Raw genomic sequence first — 14,748 nt, 5'->3', positions numbered from 1 at the left:
ACACACGTTTAATTCACTCAACTTTTCCCTCCTCTTCTAGGTTTTTTTAACTCCACAAGTTCTCCCCCTCACTTCATAAGTCTACAACCTCCATTGGCCCAAAGTCGGCTGCAACATTGGTTATGGAGTATAAGGCACTAACCTCTGCTTGGACAAGTTCCTTTCAACAGCAGGGTAATGAAGATTTCTAGTCCTCGACAAGAAGCCTAACAGCAACTTCTACATTAAGTTTCCAGATAACGCTTCTGAGAACTATAAATAAAGCATCCTAAGCTGTTCCTTAAAACTGGTATGTCAGACTGTGTTGTAAAGAGTTAACTGTCGGCCGGGTGCGGTGGCTCACGCCTGTAATCCCAGCACTTAGGCAGGCAGATCACCAGGTCAGGAATTTGAGACCAGCCTGACCAACATGGTGAAACCCTGTCTCTACTAAAAATACAAAAATTAGCCGGGTATGGTGGCAGCTACCTGTAATCCCAGCTACTTGGGAGGCTGAGACAGAGAACTGCTTGAACCCAAGAGGCGGAGGTTGCAGATCGCGCCACTACACTCCAGCCTGGGCGACAGAGCAAGGATCCATCTCTTTAAAAAAAAAAAAAAAAAAAAAAAACAAACACCAAACACAACACTTGAGATAGTATCACAGTTTAAAAAAAAAAGATTTTTACCCAATGAGCCTAGGTGGTTAAAAATGTCCCCAAAGGGACTTTTAAAGTACTTGGCCACTTACGTGCCCCAAATGATTCTAATATTCTCCTCTTTCTGGTTGCCCCTGAACACTTGAGACAGGAACTTCCTAACACTTAAACAAGACAATAAACAGGATTTATCCAAAATGCGTTTATTGAGATGGTTTCCCACTCATCTTGATTCAGAGTGCTTTCAGTGCTGCTTCCTCCTGAAGGAACATCCTGGAGGAAAAAGATTCAGAGATTAGCTGACATCAGTCCAGGTATTCTGCCCACCTCTCCCACAAAAGCAGATGTACGATGATCCACCCACAGAAAGCTACATCTTTTATTTTTCTCAACTCTTGGCTACCTGCGCATTTGTATCACTTTGGTCACTTCCTATCAACTTGAGCCCTTTTATCACCGATTGATCCCCGCTTTAGACAGTAGTGCTTTGAGATTAATACATAGATTTTCGTAGTATCTACTTAAACAATTACCAAATCCAACACTTCTTGTCTAAAAATTTACATTATAGATGATCTCTGTCACTGTAAGACTGAAAGATCCTGAGAAGTGTTTCCATTTCTAGAAAGCAAACTCAAAGCCCCAAATCACAACATTAGTAAACCATTTACCTTCTGTAAGCCTTGCTTTTCCTCCTGTAGGCTGGCAGAGGACAGTGGAGCAGCCAACACACAAAACTACCGTTTGTGCATGGCTAAAGACCGTGGTGATTTTATAGCATCCTGAAAGAAAAGCAGATAACATTTTTTTCCTCTATTACACCCATATCTTTCCTGCACTTATGCCCAACTCATCATCCATTACATTGTTTCCCAACACAAAAAAACGTAGGGGTTGTATGTGAAATGTGATGGGAGATCACGCTGAAATGAATCACTCCTCCTAAGATGAAAAACTTTGCCAGTCTCATACATTCAAATTTTAAGAGTATCAGGGAAAATATTTTCCACAGGCGAAGAAACTGAAGCTGCTGCACAGCTTCAAGGATACGAGACAGCTCACACTACAACATTTTCCAACTGTTGAGGTCCAGTGCTTTCCCCACTACAGCAAGCCGTCTCCTCACCTGGGCATTTCACATCCATGAAGTAGGAATTGGGGCTCTGCACCAGGCGTTTCTTCTTGTGTTTCCTCTTCTCCTCTTCTGGAGAGGGATGAAGGAGATCCTTTGCGAGCTAAAAGGGACAGAAATGCAGAGATTTACAAACCAACGGCGAAAATGGGTTGGTCGAAAACAGCCCCCACTGTCACACACCGGGGAGAGCTCGCCCCTCGCCGCCCCTGGTGTCTGCGCAGCTGGGCCGCCATCTTATTTCCTCTCCGCTCCCGTCTATGCGGGTGGCCCGTGGACCGCTGCGGTCCCTGGAGTTAATGTCCTAAGAAGCGCAGAGAGTAAATGAGGACCCTCTACGATCCGAAATCAGCGTGAGAGGAGCGTGCGGACAGAACACCGAGAGCTCAGCCGAAACCTGGACCAAAGCACTCACAGGCATGTTCTCGTGCGGGTAGGTCGTCACCGCCGGAAAGGAACAAAAGCGGAAATCCTGCCCCTTATATTGAGCACACTACAGGAAATGACGCAAGGATCTTGTGCCACCATGTTTTGAAGGTCCTACTTTGGTCCGCCGCAGTGGGGAGACAAGGGAGCTGACATTTTCGGAAGGTCTTTAACTGTTAGTTGTGACACATATGCGTCACCATGTTGAGAGGGTTACCTTGCTAATTTGATCACTATCCAGGGATAAATGGACACTTTTAAAATTTTGTGCTATACCTTGACAGTTGGAGCCTAATAAATAGGAAAGGTTGAGAAAAACACCAGGGAGAAGGAGCCATATCCGGGACTTCCGTCCTATTTTTTAAATACCTATATTCTTAACTCTTTTTCTATTGGTTTAATTTAACAGTGGCTCATGCCTGTAATCCCAGCACTTAGGGAGGCCAAGGCGGGTGGATCACCTGAGGTCAGCAGTTCAAGACCAGCCTGGCCAACATGGTGAAACCCTGTCTCTACTAAAAATACAAAAATTAGCCAGGCGTGGTGGCGCGCGCCTGTAATCCCAGCTACTCTGGAGGCTGAGGCAGGAGAATCGCATGAACCTGGGAGGCGGAGCTTGCAGTGAACCCAGATCCACTCCAGCCTGGGTGACAGAGCAAGACTCAGTCTTAAATAAATAAATAAATAAATAAACAGGGGATACCTGGTTTGGTCAGTGAAAAGAAATAGGGAAGACTCAAGGAGATAATGAGAGGTGAGAGAATGGACAAAAGGAGATTAAATAGTTTAGCTTGAGGAGGGACAAGCATGGACACTGAAGGTGATGGGGATAAGTGAAAGATGCCTCCCTTTTTTTTTTTTTTTAGACGCAGTTTTGCTCTTGTTGCCCAGGCTGTAGTGTGATGGCGCCATCTCGGCTCACCACAACCTCTGCCTCCCGCATTCAAGCGATTCTCCTGCCTCAGCCTCCCGAGTAGCTGGGGTTACAGGCATGCGGCGCCACTCCCGGCTAATTTTGTATTTTTAGTAGAGACAGGGTTTCACCATGTTGGCCAAGCTGGTATTGAACTCCTGACCTCACGTGATCCGCCCGCCTCGGTCTCCCAAAGTGCTGAGATTACAGGCGTGAGACACCACGTCCGGCCTTTAATTTTTTAATAGGCATCCAGAATAGGCTCGAGAGAGACTCCCTTGAATAATTTTTTCTTTGCCGGTCGCGGTGGCTCACGCCTGTAATCCCAGCACTTTGGGAGGTTGAGGCGGGCGGATCACGTGAGGTCGGGAGTTCGAGACCAGCCTGGCCAACATGGTCAAACCCTGTCTCTACTAAAAATACACACACACAAAAAAAATTTAGCTGGGCGTGGTGGCAGGCGCCTGTAATCCCAGCTACTTGGGAAGCTGAGGTTGGAGAATCGCTTGAACCCAAAAGGCGGAGGTTGCAGTGACAGGAGATTGAGCCATTGTGCTTCAGCCTGGGTGACAAGAGCAAAACTTTGTCTCAAAAAATAAAATAAAAATAAAGGCTAGGCGCTGTGGCTCACGCCTGTTATCCCAGGCCTTTGGGAGGCAGAGGCGGGTGGATCACCTGAGGTCGGGAGTTCGAGACCAGCCTGACCAACATGGAGAAACCTCGTCTCTACTAAAAATACAAAATTAGCAGGGGGTGGTGCGGGTGCCTGTAATTTCAGCTACTCGCGAGACTGAGGCAGGAGAATCGCTTGAACCACTGAGGCGGAAGTTGTGGTTAGCCCAGATCACGCCATTGCACTCCAGCCTAGGCAACAAGAGCGAAACTCCGCCTCAAAATAAATAATAAAAATTAAAAAAAAAAAAATAGGCCGGACGCGCTGGCTCACAACTGTAATCCCAGCACTTTGTGAGGCTGAGGCGGGTGGATCAGAAGGTCAAGAGATCGAGACCATCTGGCCAACATGGTGAAACCCCGTCTCTACTAAAAATACAAAAATTAGCTGGGCGTGGTATCGGGCACCTGTAATCCCAGCTACTCCAGAGGCTGAGGCACGAGAATCGCTTGAATCCGGGAGGCGGAGGTTGCAGCGAGCCGAGATTGCACCACTGCACTCCAGCCTGGCGACAGAGCAAGACTCTGACTCAAATAAAATTAATTAATTAATTAATTAATTAAAAATTTTTTGAGACAGGATCTTACTCTATCACCGAGGCTGGAGTGCAGTGGCATAATCATGGCTCACTACAGCCTTGGACTCTTGGGCTCAAGTGATCTGCCCACTTCTGCCCCCCAAGTAGCTAGGGCTGGGACTACAGCGCACACCACCATGTATGGCTAATTTTTTTTTTTTGTCGAAGCAGTCTCACTATGTTGCCCAGGCTGGTCTTGAACTCCTGGGCTCAAGGGATCCTCTCACGTTGGCCTCCCAAAGTGCTGAGATTACAAGTGTGAGCCACCGCACCGGGTCTTAGATAATATTTTCTTTCTTTCGTTTTTCGTAGTTTTTTCCACCCCAGTACACATATGGCAAGAATAATTTTTTTCTAGAGGCAGAGGTAAACTTGTTTCTTTTTTTCTTTCTTTTCTTTCTTTTTTTTTTTTTTGAGACGGAGTCTGGCTCTGTCGCCTAGGCTGGAGTGCAGTGACGCAATCTCGGCTCACTGCAAGCTCTGCTTCCCGGGTTCACGCCATTCTCCTGCCTCAGCCTCCCAAGTAGCTAGGACTACAGGCAGGCGCCCACCACCACGCCCGGTTAATTTTTTTTTTTTTTTTTTTTTGTATTTTTAGTAGAGATGGGGTTTCACTGTGTTAGCCAGGATGGTCTCGATCTCCTGACCTCGTGATCCGCCCGCCTTGGCCTCCCAAAGTGCTGGGATTACAGGCATGAGCCAGCGCGCCCGGCAAACTTGTTTCTTTATAGCCGGGCTGTCCATATTTCAGCTTCCTGGTTACCAAGGCTACATTCATGGCCTATGAGTGAGATTTCAGGAGTACTGCACCTTAAGTGGGCCATATTAAAAGATCCACGTGAAGAATGACATTTTTAGTTCAAATCTCTGTTTTCCTAAGCTATTTGGTCAGAGAAATCACATAAGAGAGATCGTTCCAACCGAAGCCCCAGAATGTGTCTAGGTAGGCTGTGTGTGTTGGGGTGGTGGGGCCGATTTTGTGTAACTAATTTACGTTTTCACCCTGTTCCACCAGGGGGCAGACTGACTCAACAAATAACGTACTTCTGCGCATCCCGCTTTTTTCAAAGTGAACTGGGACCCATAGAACTAAGGGCTTGGACAACTAACATTAAAATTCTAGGACTGCCTTTTACTCAGCCCCAGAAACCGATCATAACTCATCTTCTAGCTTCGTTGAATAGCATCTCCAAAACTCAGCCCCATGTTTTTTTTCAATTTCTAGTGCTCTCCCTACCTTCACCCTTATTCCCAAAACTCTTTTTCTCTTCCCCTTATCCCTCTAAAATTTCTCTTCCCCTGGTCGTCATGGTTAAACCTCTACTTCCCTTCACCCCAGCCTCTCTGGCCTCAGAGTGGAAGAGTAAGGTCGTAAGAGGGGAGCTACAGTTACCGAAAGGCTGTGGAAAATAGCGAGAGAGACAGGCCGGCCTAAGCTAGGAAGGGAAAACCGAGAGAACAGAGGCCGGGCTGGCCGCCTTGGCCTGCCCAAAAGGGTGGGCGGGCAGGGGGTGGAGCCCGGAGGGGTGCCGCCTCTCCTCTTTCCCGGAGCCTGGGCGGAGAGGGAGGAAAACTTCTTCCTGGCCTGGGCTCCGTGCCGCTCTGTTTGCCAACCGTCCAGTCCCGCCTACCAGTGCCGGGCGCTCCCCACCCCTCCCCCGGCTCCCCCGGTGTCCGCCATGGCCAAAGCCTACGACCACCTCTTCAAGTTGCTGCTTATCGGGGACTCGGGGGTGGGCAAGACTTGTCTGATCATTCGCTTTGCAGAGGACAACTTCAACAACACTTACATCTCCACCATCGGTGAGCCCGCTGGCCATGTCCCAGACCCCGACTCTCCTGTGACCTCCTTCTCAGGCTCCCGGATTACTAGTGACCCCACTTTTCAGAACCGTTAGAGTAAGGCTCCTCAATTCTAGTCCCTCAACCCCTGGCTCCGACCCTTCCCCCATGCATGTCTCGGTATAGTAACCAAACCTCTCACCTCTCTGAGGCCTTCAGGTAACTCTTCAACTGCTGCCAGCTCCTCATTTTCTTGGTACCATCGCCTTAGTCTCCCCAAATCCACAAGAACTCTCCTCTATTTTTCTCTGTGCCCCCCTTCCCCTACCCCCACCACCTAGAACTCTCTCGATGCACTCTCCATGTTTCCTGTATCCCTGTCCACCACATCTTTTTCTCCCGATCCGATCCGCTAGCCTCTTTCTGTCTTGCTGAGCTTCAAACTCTCCCACTGCGTCCCCACCTCACCATCTACTTCCCAGATTCTTTGCCCCAGTCTCCCTGCACCTCAGCTGAACAGGGGTTTGGGAAGGGTGGAACAAGGTGGCTGGGTGTGCTGGCGGGTGGCCCAAGGACTGCGATCACGAATATGCAGCCAGCTTGGTGAGGAACGTGGAAATGAGGGGACTTTTGGGGTCTCTGAGTCAGCCTGGTGACTCATCCTCCTCCCAGGGGCCCCCAGCAGGCTTGGGGGAGGTGCCCAAGTTTCTACTAAGAAGAACATCGTCTCCCCTCCTCCCTTCTCTTCTTTCTTCATCTCCTCTGGCTTGGGAAATAGACGGGAAGAGTCTCACGACAATTCTGGTTACACAGGAAAAGGAAAAATGCCCCTCTTTCCTAATTGTCTCAAAAGTAATCCTGTTTAGCCTCAGACTTTCCTAGTGCCAAGTTTGGCCCACTAGTTAATTCACATAGACTGGCTTCAGCTACTTTTTTCCTTACTCTCTACTAGGAGGGTGGGTGGAATACCAAGAGTAGAGGGCTCTAAGAAAACAGAGAAGAGGAATGTGAAAGTAATATCTGGGGAGAGACAGAGACTGAATTCAGAGAGTTGTCACCTGGTATAACTGAATGGACCCAAGAGGTGGCCTAAGGATTTTAAGCCTCCATGCAGAATTTTCATCACCTTTTCCCTCCCAAAATCCATAAAATGTACGTAAAAATAGTATTCTTGCTATACAAATACAGCTTTGGGAAAATTCTCCTAGCTTGGCATTTCCAAGATTGCTCCCCAGGTGCCTCCCCTGCAGAATTTCTGGTGCCGACACTGCTCCGTTCCTGTCCCTCCCATCACACAGTTTTACATGTGTGCATGCATGTCTCAACTTCAGTGCATACCTTCCACCCCTAGGAATTGATTTCAAGATCCGCACTGTGGATATAGAGGGGAAGAAGATCAAACTACAAGTCTGGTAAGTCAATCCTCTGGGACGCCTCGCCAGACTTCCCCATTTACCTCTTACACACTTTTCCTTCTATTTTGTTTCATTTCTCTTCCTTTCCCCATTGCTCCTTCTAGCACTTCTAATCTATTTCTCTGGATGCACTCAGCTGTCCTTCCATCTCTTTTCCTGCTCTCCCAACTAGTTCCAACTCTTTTATAACTCTTGCCTCCTCTGGCTGCAGAGCATCCTCTTAATTTGACAACAAACAACTGTTCAGTCATAACATGGAAACATGCTGTGAGCAGATAAATGGCAAAAGCAGAATTAAGACTTGACTCTAAGTCTAGTGTTTTCTCCAAAATATGGTGAGCCCAGAGAGCCAAATATAGACCCTGGAGGTGTTTAAGTGGTATGAAGCTTAGTGGAGGCATTATGCTATGACATATAAGAGCAGACTGGTGGGCAAATCTGGTTCTTTTACTTATCTCCTTGCCTGACTTTCATTAATTATTCAGCCTATCCAAATCTGTTTCCTCTTTTTTTTTTTTGAGACAGAGTTTTGCTCTTGTCACCCAGGCTGGAGTGCAATGGCACAATCTAGGCTCACTGCAACCTCCGCCTCCTGGGTTCAAGTGATTCTCCCACCTCAGCCTCCCAAGTAGCTGGGATTACAGGCGCCCGCTACCACGCCTGGCTAGTTTTTGTATTTTTAGTAGAGACGAGGTTTCACCATGTTGGCCAGGCTGGTCTCGAACTCCTGACCTCAGGTGATCCACTCGCGTCAGCTTCCCAAAGTGTTGGGATTACAGACGCAAGCCACAGCACCTGGCATGTTTCCTCATTTGTAAAATAGAGACAATAATACATGTCTTACAAGGAAAGAGTAAGGATTAGATAAAGTGATACATACACAGTGCTTGACACATAGCAAGCATTCAATGAATAAGCAAAGACATCTTGTTTCTTGGGCCGCTACCATCTCTGGAAATCAGCTCAACTGTCTTTAATCCCGTTCCCCTTTACTGTTTCCTTATTCTGTTGCCCCACCATGTTACAAAAGCTAAATTCTTGTGAGAGAGGAAGAATTATTCCATTGGAGAATTCTTTCCTCTATTCCATCCCATGAAATCTTCTCCTTCTTTAGGGACACGGCTGGCCAAGAGAGGTTCAAGACAATAACTACTGCCTACTACCGTGGAGCCATGGTATGAAGTGTGGGTCTGAACAAAGGATGAAGGATGAGGCTGCAGAATATATTATGAATACAAAGGGTCAGGGGTTGGGGCAGGTAAAAATGGGAGGGGTGCAGTGTGGGTTGCAGAGGGCCCAACATGGCCTAGTGTTTAGACCCATGGATGCGGGGTCACTTACAGGGCAGTGGGAAGCCTCAATGGGAACATGGTCCAAGGTGAATTTTGTCATCTCCCAGGGCATTATCCTGGTATATGACATCACGGATGAGAAATCTTTCGAGAATATTCAGAACTGGATGAAAAGCATCAAGGAGGTGAGGACCCTCCAAAGAGATGGGGGAACTGGACAGAACCTGGAGAATGAAGGGGTCCATCAGGATAGGCAGGACCTAACTTTTTTTTTTTTTGAGACGAAGTTTTGCTCTTGTTGCCCAGGCTGGAGTGCAATGGCACGATCTCAGCTCACTGCAACCTCTGCCTCCCGGGTTCAAACGATTCTCCTGCCTCAGCCTCCCAAGTAGCTGGGATTACAGGCATGCACCACCATGCTCGGCTAATTTTGTATTTTCAGTAGAGACGGGGTTTCACCATGTTGGTCAGGGTGATCTTGAACTCCTCCATCAGGTGATCCACCCGCCTTGGCCTCCCAAAGTGCTGGGATTACAGGCATGAGCCACCGCGCCTGGCCGGCAGGACCTAACTTTTACTTGTCTTTTGCCCCCAGAATGCCTCGGCTGGGGTGGAGCGCCTCTTGCTAGGGAACAAATGTGACATGGAGGCCAAGAGGAAGGTGCAGAAGGAGCAGGCCGATAAGGTGAGGGCCAGGCTGAGCAATGTTCTAGAACTGGGCTGGGAGGGGCAAGATAGGTTGCATTGCAGAGGACTTGGCTGCTGTCCTTAATTCAATTCTCTTCTTCCCACTTCACCCCTTATAGTTGGCTCGAGAGCACGGAATCCGATTTTTTGAAACTAGTGCTAAATCCAGTATGAACGTGGATGAGGTGAGATCCACACCCCCATCCCCGACCAAGAGAGGAAGTATTAGAAGGTAGATACTCCTCCCTCCAAACTGACTCTGTTCCCCACTTTAGGCTTTTAGTTCCCTGGCCCGGGACATCTTGCTCAAGTCAGGAGGCCGGAGATCAGTAAGTTGGTTTTGCTGGACTAGGTACAACTCTGGAGTGTGTGTGTGTGTGTGTGTGTGTTGGTGTTGATAAAAACGAGGAGCAATGCTAAGATTTCTTATGAGGGTGGATTCACTTTAAACAGTTTATACCCTCCTACCCTAACTATCCATTCACACCATGACCCCTGTGCCCTTCTCCCTCTAGGGAAATGGCAACAAGCCTCCCAGTACTGACGTGAAAACTTGCGACAAGAAGAACACCAACAAGTGCTCCCTGGGCTGAGGACCCTTTCTTGCCTCCCCACCCTGGAAGCTGAACCTGAGGGAAACAAGGGCAGAGGGAGTGAGCAGGGGAGAAATAGCAGAGGGGCTTGCAGGGACACATAGGTAGATGGTAAAGAGAATGAGGAGAAAAAGGAGAAAAGGGAAAAGCAGAAAGGAAAAGAAGGAAGAGAGAGGAAGGGAGAAGAGCGAGGAATGAATTGAGGAAGTGAAAGAAGGCAAGGAGGTAGGAAGAGAGGGAGGAGGAAAGGAAGGAGAGATGCCTCAGGCTTCAGACCTTACCTGGGTTTTCAGGGCAAACATAAATGTAAATACACTGATTTATTCTGTTACTAGATCACGTTTTAGGGTCCTGCAAAGGGCTAGCTTGGCACTAGACTAGCGGATTTGCTCCTGTTCTGTCACTTGTCATGGTCTTTCTTGGTATTAAAGGCCACCATTTGCACAAATGTTCCTGTTTTGGGTAACTTGGATTATTGTCAGAATTGTTCTCCACTCAAATCCAATTATTGTGTCTTCAAAGTGATTGATTTACCCGAATGAGGCTGGGTTTCTGTGGAACCAGGACTAATCCTACCGCTGTCTCTTCCCTAGCTGTTCAGTTGGTAAGGAAAATAGCAAAGAGCAAGGCCGGGCGCGGTGGCTCACGCTTGTAATCCCAGCACTTTGGGAGGCCGAGGCGGGCGGATCACGAGGTCAGGAGATCGAGACCACGGTGAAACCCCGTCTCTGCTAAAAATACAAAAAAATTAGCCGGGCGCGGTGGCAGGCGCCTGTAGTGCCAGCTACTCGGAGAGGCTGAGGCAGGAGAATTGCTTGAACCCGGGAGGCGGAGCTTGCAGTAAGCCGAGATTGCGCCACTGCACTCCAGCCTGGGCCACAGAGCGAGACTCTGTCTCAAAAAAAAAAAAAAAAAAAAAAAGAAAATAGCAAAGAGCAGGAGGTAGAGTGATCTGAAAGTCTGGATATCCTCTTTCCGCCATGGGGTCCGGATGCCCTTGTGGGCAGAGCCTTGTCCTGAGCACAGGAAATTCCAAGCGAGAAGGGCTCTAACAGTCCTAGCCTCAGGGAAATAACTGCACCTAGTGTTTTATCCAGTGATTTGTGTAAGCTTCTTTGATTCTGCCAGCAATCCATTTAGGTATTTGATAGGCATTAATATCTGCTTTTATTAGTGAGGAAAATGAGAAGTTCATTTATTCATAGATGTATATTGAGCAATTTAAATATATATTGAGCATCTACTAAGTGCCAGGCACAATGGTCAGTTATTTTATTTATTTATTAATTTATTTTTAGAGACAGAGTCTTGCTCTGTCTCCCAGGCTGGAGTGCAATAGTGCAATCTCAGCTCACTGCAACCTCTGCCTCCTGCCTCAGCCTCTCAAGTAGCTGGGATTACAGGCGTGAGCCACCATGCCTGGCCACAATAGTCAGTTACTATAGCCCTTGGGTGGTACTTACAAGCAGAGGGACAAGGACTTTTTTTTTTTTTTTAAGACCATGTCTGGCTCTGTTGCCCAGGCTGGAGTGCAGTGGCACGATCCCAGCTCACTGTAACCTCTGCCTCCCGGGTTCAAGCGATTCTCCTGCCTCAGCCTCCCGAGTAGCTGGGATTACAGGCACGCGCCACCACACCTGGCTAATTTTTGTGTTTTTAGTAGAGACAGGGTTTTGTCATGTTGGCCAGGCTGGTCTTGAACTCCTGGGCTCGAGTGATCAGTCTGCCTGGGTCTCCCAAAGTGCTGGGGTTACAGGTGTGAGCCACTGCGCCCAGCCTGGGACAAGCAAATTTTAACAAAAACAGCTCTTTGGCTGGGCATGGTGGATCACAACAGGACTTCAAGACCAGCCTGGCCAGCATAGTGAAACCCCATCTCTACTAAAAATACAAAGAAAAAAAATTAGCCAGGAGTGGTGGAGGGCGCCTGTATTCCCAGCTACTTGGGAGGCTGAGGCAGGAGACTCGCTTGAACCTGGGAGGCGGAGGTTGCAGTGAGTTGAGATCACGCCACTGCACTCCAGCCTGGGCGACACAGCCAGACTCTGTCTCAAAAAAACAAAAATGAAAACAAAAACAGCTCTTTACTAAGTAACAAAGATGGCAAAACTACTGGAAATGCAAAAGAAAATTCAGGCTTGGGCTGAGCACGTTGTCTCATGCCTGTAGTCCCAGCACTTTGGGAGGCCGAGGTGGGTGGATCACTTCAGGTTGGGAGTTCAAGACCAGCCTGGCCAACATGGCGAAACCCCGTCTCTACTAAAAATACAAAAAAAATTAGCTGGGCGTGGTGGCGGGTGCCTGTAATCCCAGCTACTCAGGAGCCTGAGGCAGGAGAATCACTTGAACCTAAGAGGCGGAGGTTGCGGTGAGCAGAGTTCATGCCATTACACTCCAGCCTGGAGACAGAGCGAAACTCCATCTCAAAAAAAAAAAAAAAGGAAAATTCAGGCTTGATGCACAGCATCCTTAAGTATATATATATATATTATATTATATATTATATATTACAATGTATAATTATATAGTTATATAATATATATTATATATTATTAAATATATATTAAATATATAATATATAATAAACATATATAACATGTTTATACATGTTTATAAACATAACACATATAATTATATTATACATAATATATAATATATAATTATATATTTAATATACGATATATTATATATGTAATATATTATGTATAATATATAATTTTATATGTTTAATATGTAACACATATTTTAATATATGATATATATATCCCCCTTTCACCATACATAATATTTTTTACACAGCAAAATGTAATAACTTGATAAATGTCAGTATCCAAGCATTGATGGGGTAATGATAAGCCTTATTTGTGGCTTATGTTTAAGTTCTTTTTTTTTTTCTTTTGAGATGAAGTCTTGCTCTTGTTGCCCAGGCTGGAGTACAATGGTGTGATCTGGGCTCACCGCAACCTCTACCTCCCGGGTTCAAGTGATTCTTCTGCCTCAGCCTCACGAGTAGCTGGAATTACAGGTATACAGCACCATGCCCAGCTAATTTTGTATTTTTAGTAGAGACGGGGTTTCTCCATGTTGGTCAGGCTGGTCTCGAACTCCCGACCTCAGGTTATCCACCCACCTTAGCCTCCCAAATTGCTGGGATCACAGGCGTGAGCCACTGCGCCCAGCTGTGTTTGAGTTCTGTAGCAAACTGTCCAGTTGGTTTAATTTGCTCAAGAGATGAGGAAGCCGGGCGCGGTGGCTCACGCTTGTAATCCCAGCACTTTGGGAGGCCGAGGCGGGCGGATCACGAGGTCAGGAGATCGAGACCACGGTGAAACCCCGTCTCTACTAAAAATACAAAAAATTAGCCGGGCGTGGTGGCGGGCGCCTGTAGTCCCAGCTACTCGGAGAGGCTGAGGCAGGAGAATGGCGTGAACCCAGGAGGCAGAGCTTGCAGTGAGCCGAGATTGCGCCACTGCACTCCAGCCTGGGTGACAGAGCGAGACTCCGTCTCAAAAAAAAAAATAAAATAAAATAAAGAGATGAGGAAAAGACTTGCACTTTGTGCCTCCTGGGAAGGAGGCTAACGTCTTCAACATACCTTATGGCAGATATTTAATTTCAGAGTAGAGACCCCACTCTGATGCCTGGTAAGGTTATTGGAAGTGAAATCTTACAAGATCTTACAGTTTGTTGTGAGATAAGGTAGGATTTGGTGAGGAGTAACAAATACTAGCAGATTTCGGCCCAAACTTCAATTATAGCTAAACATTACTGGAAAAAACCCCACAACCTACTTTATGTAACATATAACTACTCACACACATACACAAAAATAATACACACACACACAATTTCAGCAAACACAAATAATAATTTAAAGAAACAAATTCAAAATTAGAGCCAGGTATGGTGGCACATGCCTGAAATCCCAGCTACTTGGGAGGATTCCTGAAGATGAGAAGTTCCAGGCTGTAATGCACTATGATGGCTCCTGTGACTTGCCACTGCACTCTAGTCTGGCAATATAGCCAGAGTCCATCTCGTTCAAAAACAAAAACAAACAAAAAATGGCAAAATGAAAGCTCAGCCCTCATCAGGTTTGGGTGACAGAGCGAGACCCTAAGAAAAAAAATAAAATTAAATGAAAATTCATTATCAGACAGTAAAGCATGAACCCAGAGTGCTGGTGAAGTCACTGCAGGTCTGAGTGTATATCAAGGTTTTTTTTTTTTTTTTTTTTTTCAATTTATATATTTTTTTAATTAGTTTTTTTTGCACACAAAAACAATAAACATTTTCTAAAAATACATACAAACAAAAAGATGCGTATCAAACATATTAGGAAGGTTGCACATGGGAAGTCGGGGAATAGAAATGGGGGGTGGGAGTTAAATGAGAGAGGGACTTTATATGGATCAGTGATAATAACTCTCTTCTATTTGACAAAGAAGAGGGAGAAGGAAGAGGAAGAAAAAGAAGGTGAGATAAAGGATCAGAAAGGGAGGAAAATAGAAAAAATTAGAGTATGACTCCAGGGTAGACCTGTTTTGTTGTCACTGAGTTGGTTGGTTGGTTTGTCTGTTGTATTTTTCATGTTTCGCCAAGTTGGCCAGACTGGTCTCG

At 46.6% G+C, this 14,748-nt stretch overlaps 3 protein-coding genes across 9 annotated transcripts in view; 2 read left to right on the top strand and 1 right to left on the bottom strand.

The window, feature by feature from the left end:
* NUP210L (nucleoporin 210 like) overlaps positions 1–286 on the top strand; it is a 156,118-nt gene extending 155,832 nt beyond the window's left edge. For all 5 annotated transcript variants that reach the window (XM_063626389.1, XM_063626387.1, XM_063626388.1 and 2 more), the window contains one exon: positions 41–286. In XM_063626389.1, coding sequence (XP_063482459.1) covers positions 41–141 — 101 coding nt within the window. In that variant the 3' untranslated portion in view covers positions 142–286. The remainder of the gene's footprint in view (positions 1–40) is intronic.
* A 534-nt stretch (positions 287–820) lies between these two features.
* RPS27 (ribosomal protein S27) lies at positions 821–2,237 on the bottom strand. The gene is made up of 4 exons (XM_063626583.1): positions 2,186–2,237; positions 1,765–1,873; positions 1,310–1,420; positions 821–911 (listed from the first exon to the last, which is right to left on the bottom strand). The coding sequence occupies exons 1-4, from the start codon at positions 2,189–2,191 to the stop codon at positions 883–885; spliced, it is 255 nt and encodes an 84-aa protein (XP_063482653.1). The 5' UTR covers positions 2,192–2,237; the 3' UTR covers positions 821–882.
* Positions 2,238–2,317: 80 nt separating this feature from the next.
* Positions 2,318–10,576, top strand: RAB13 (RAB13, member RAS oncogene family). Of its 3 annotated transcripts, none has more exons than XM_063626576.1 (8): positions 2,318–2,361; positions 7,493–7,553; positions 8,671–8,731; positions 8,956–9,033; positions 9,444–9,533; positions 9,655–9,720; positions 9,811–9,864; positions 10,051–10,576. In XM_063626576.1, exons 3-8 carry the CDS (start codon positions 8,729–8,731, stop codon positions 10,126–10,128), a joined length of 369 nt encoding a protein of 122 aa, XP_063482646.1. In that variant the 5' UTR covers positions 2,318–2,361; positions 7,493–7,553; positions 8,671–8,728; the 3' UTR covers positions 10,129–10,576. The 3 variants fall into 3 exon arrangements, with proteins under 3 accessions (XP_063482646.1, XP_063482644.1, XP_063482645.1); XM_063626574.1 differs by lacking the exon at positions 2,318–2,361 and adding an exon at positions 5,874–6,162; XM_063626575.1 differs by lacking the exons at positions 2,318–2,361; positions 8,956–9,033 and adding an exon at positions 5,895–6,162.
* Positions 10,577–14,748: the final 4,172 nt, after the last annotated feature.

Source organism: Symphalangus syndactylus, chromosome 12 (genome assembly GCF_028878055.3).
Source record: "Symphalangus syndactylus isolate Jambi chromosome 12, NHGRI_mSymSyn1-v2.1_pri, whole genome shotgun sequence".
NCBI classification, from domain to species: domain Eukaryota; kingdom Metazoa; phylum Chordata; class Mammalia; order Primates; family Hylobatidae; genus Symphalangus; species Symphalangus syndactylus.
The sequence above is the reverse complement of the archived record's forward strand: the minus strand, read 5'-3'. Positions and strand labels throughout refer to the sequence as shown.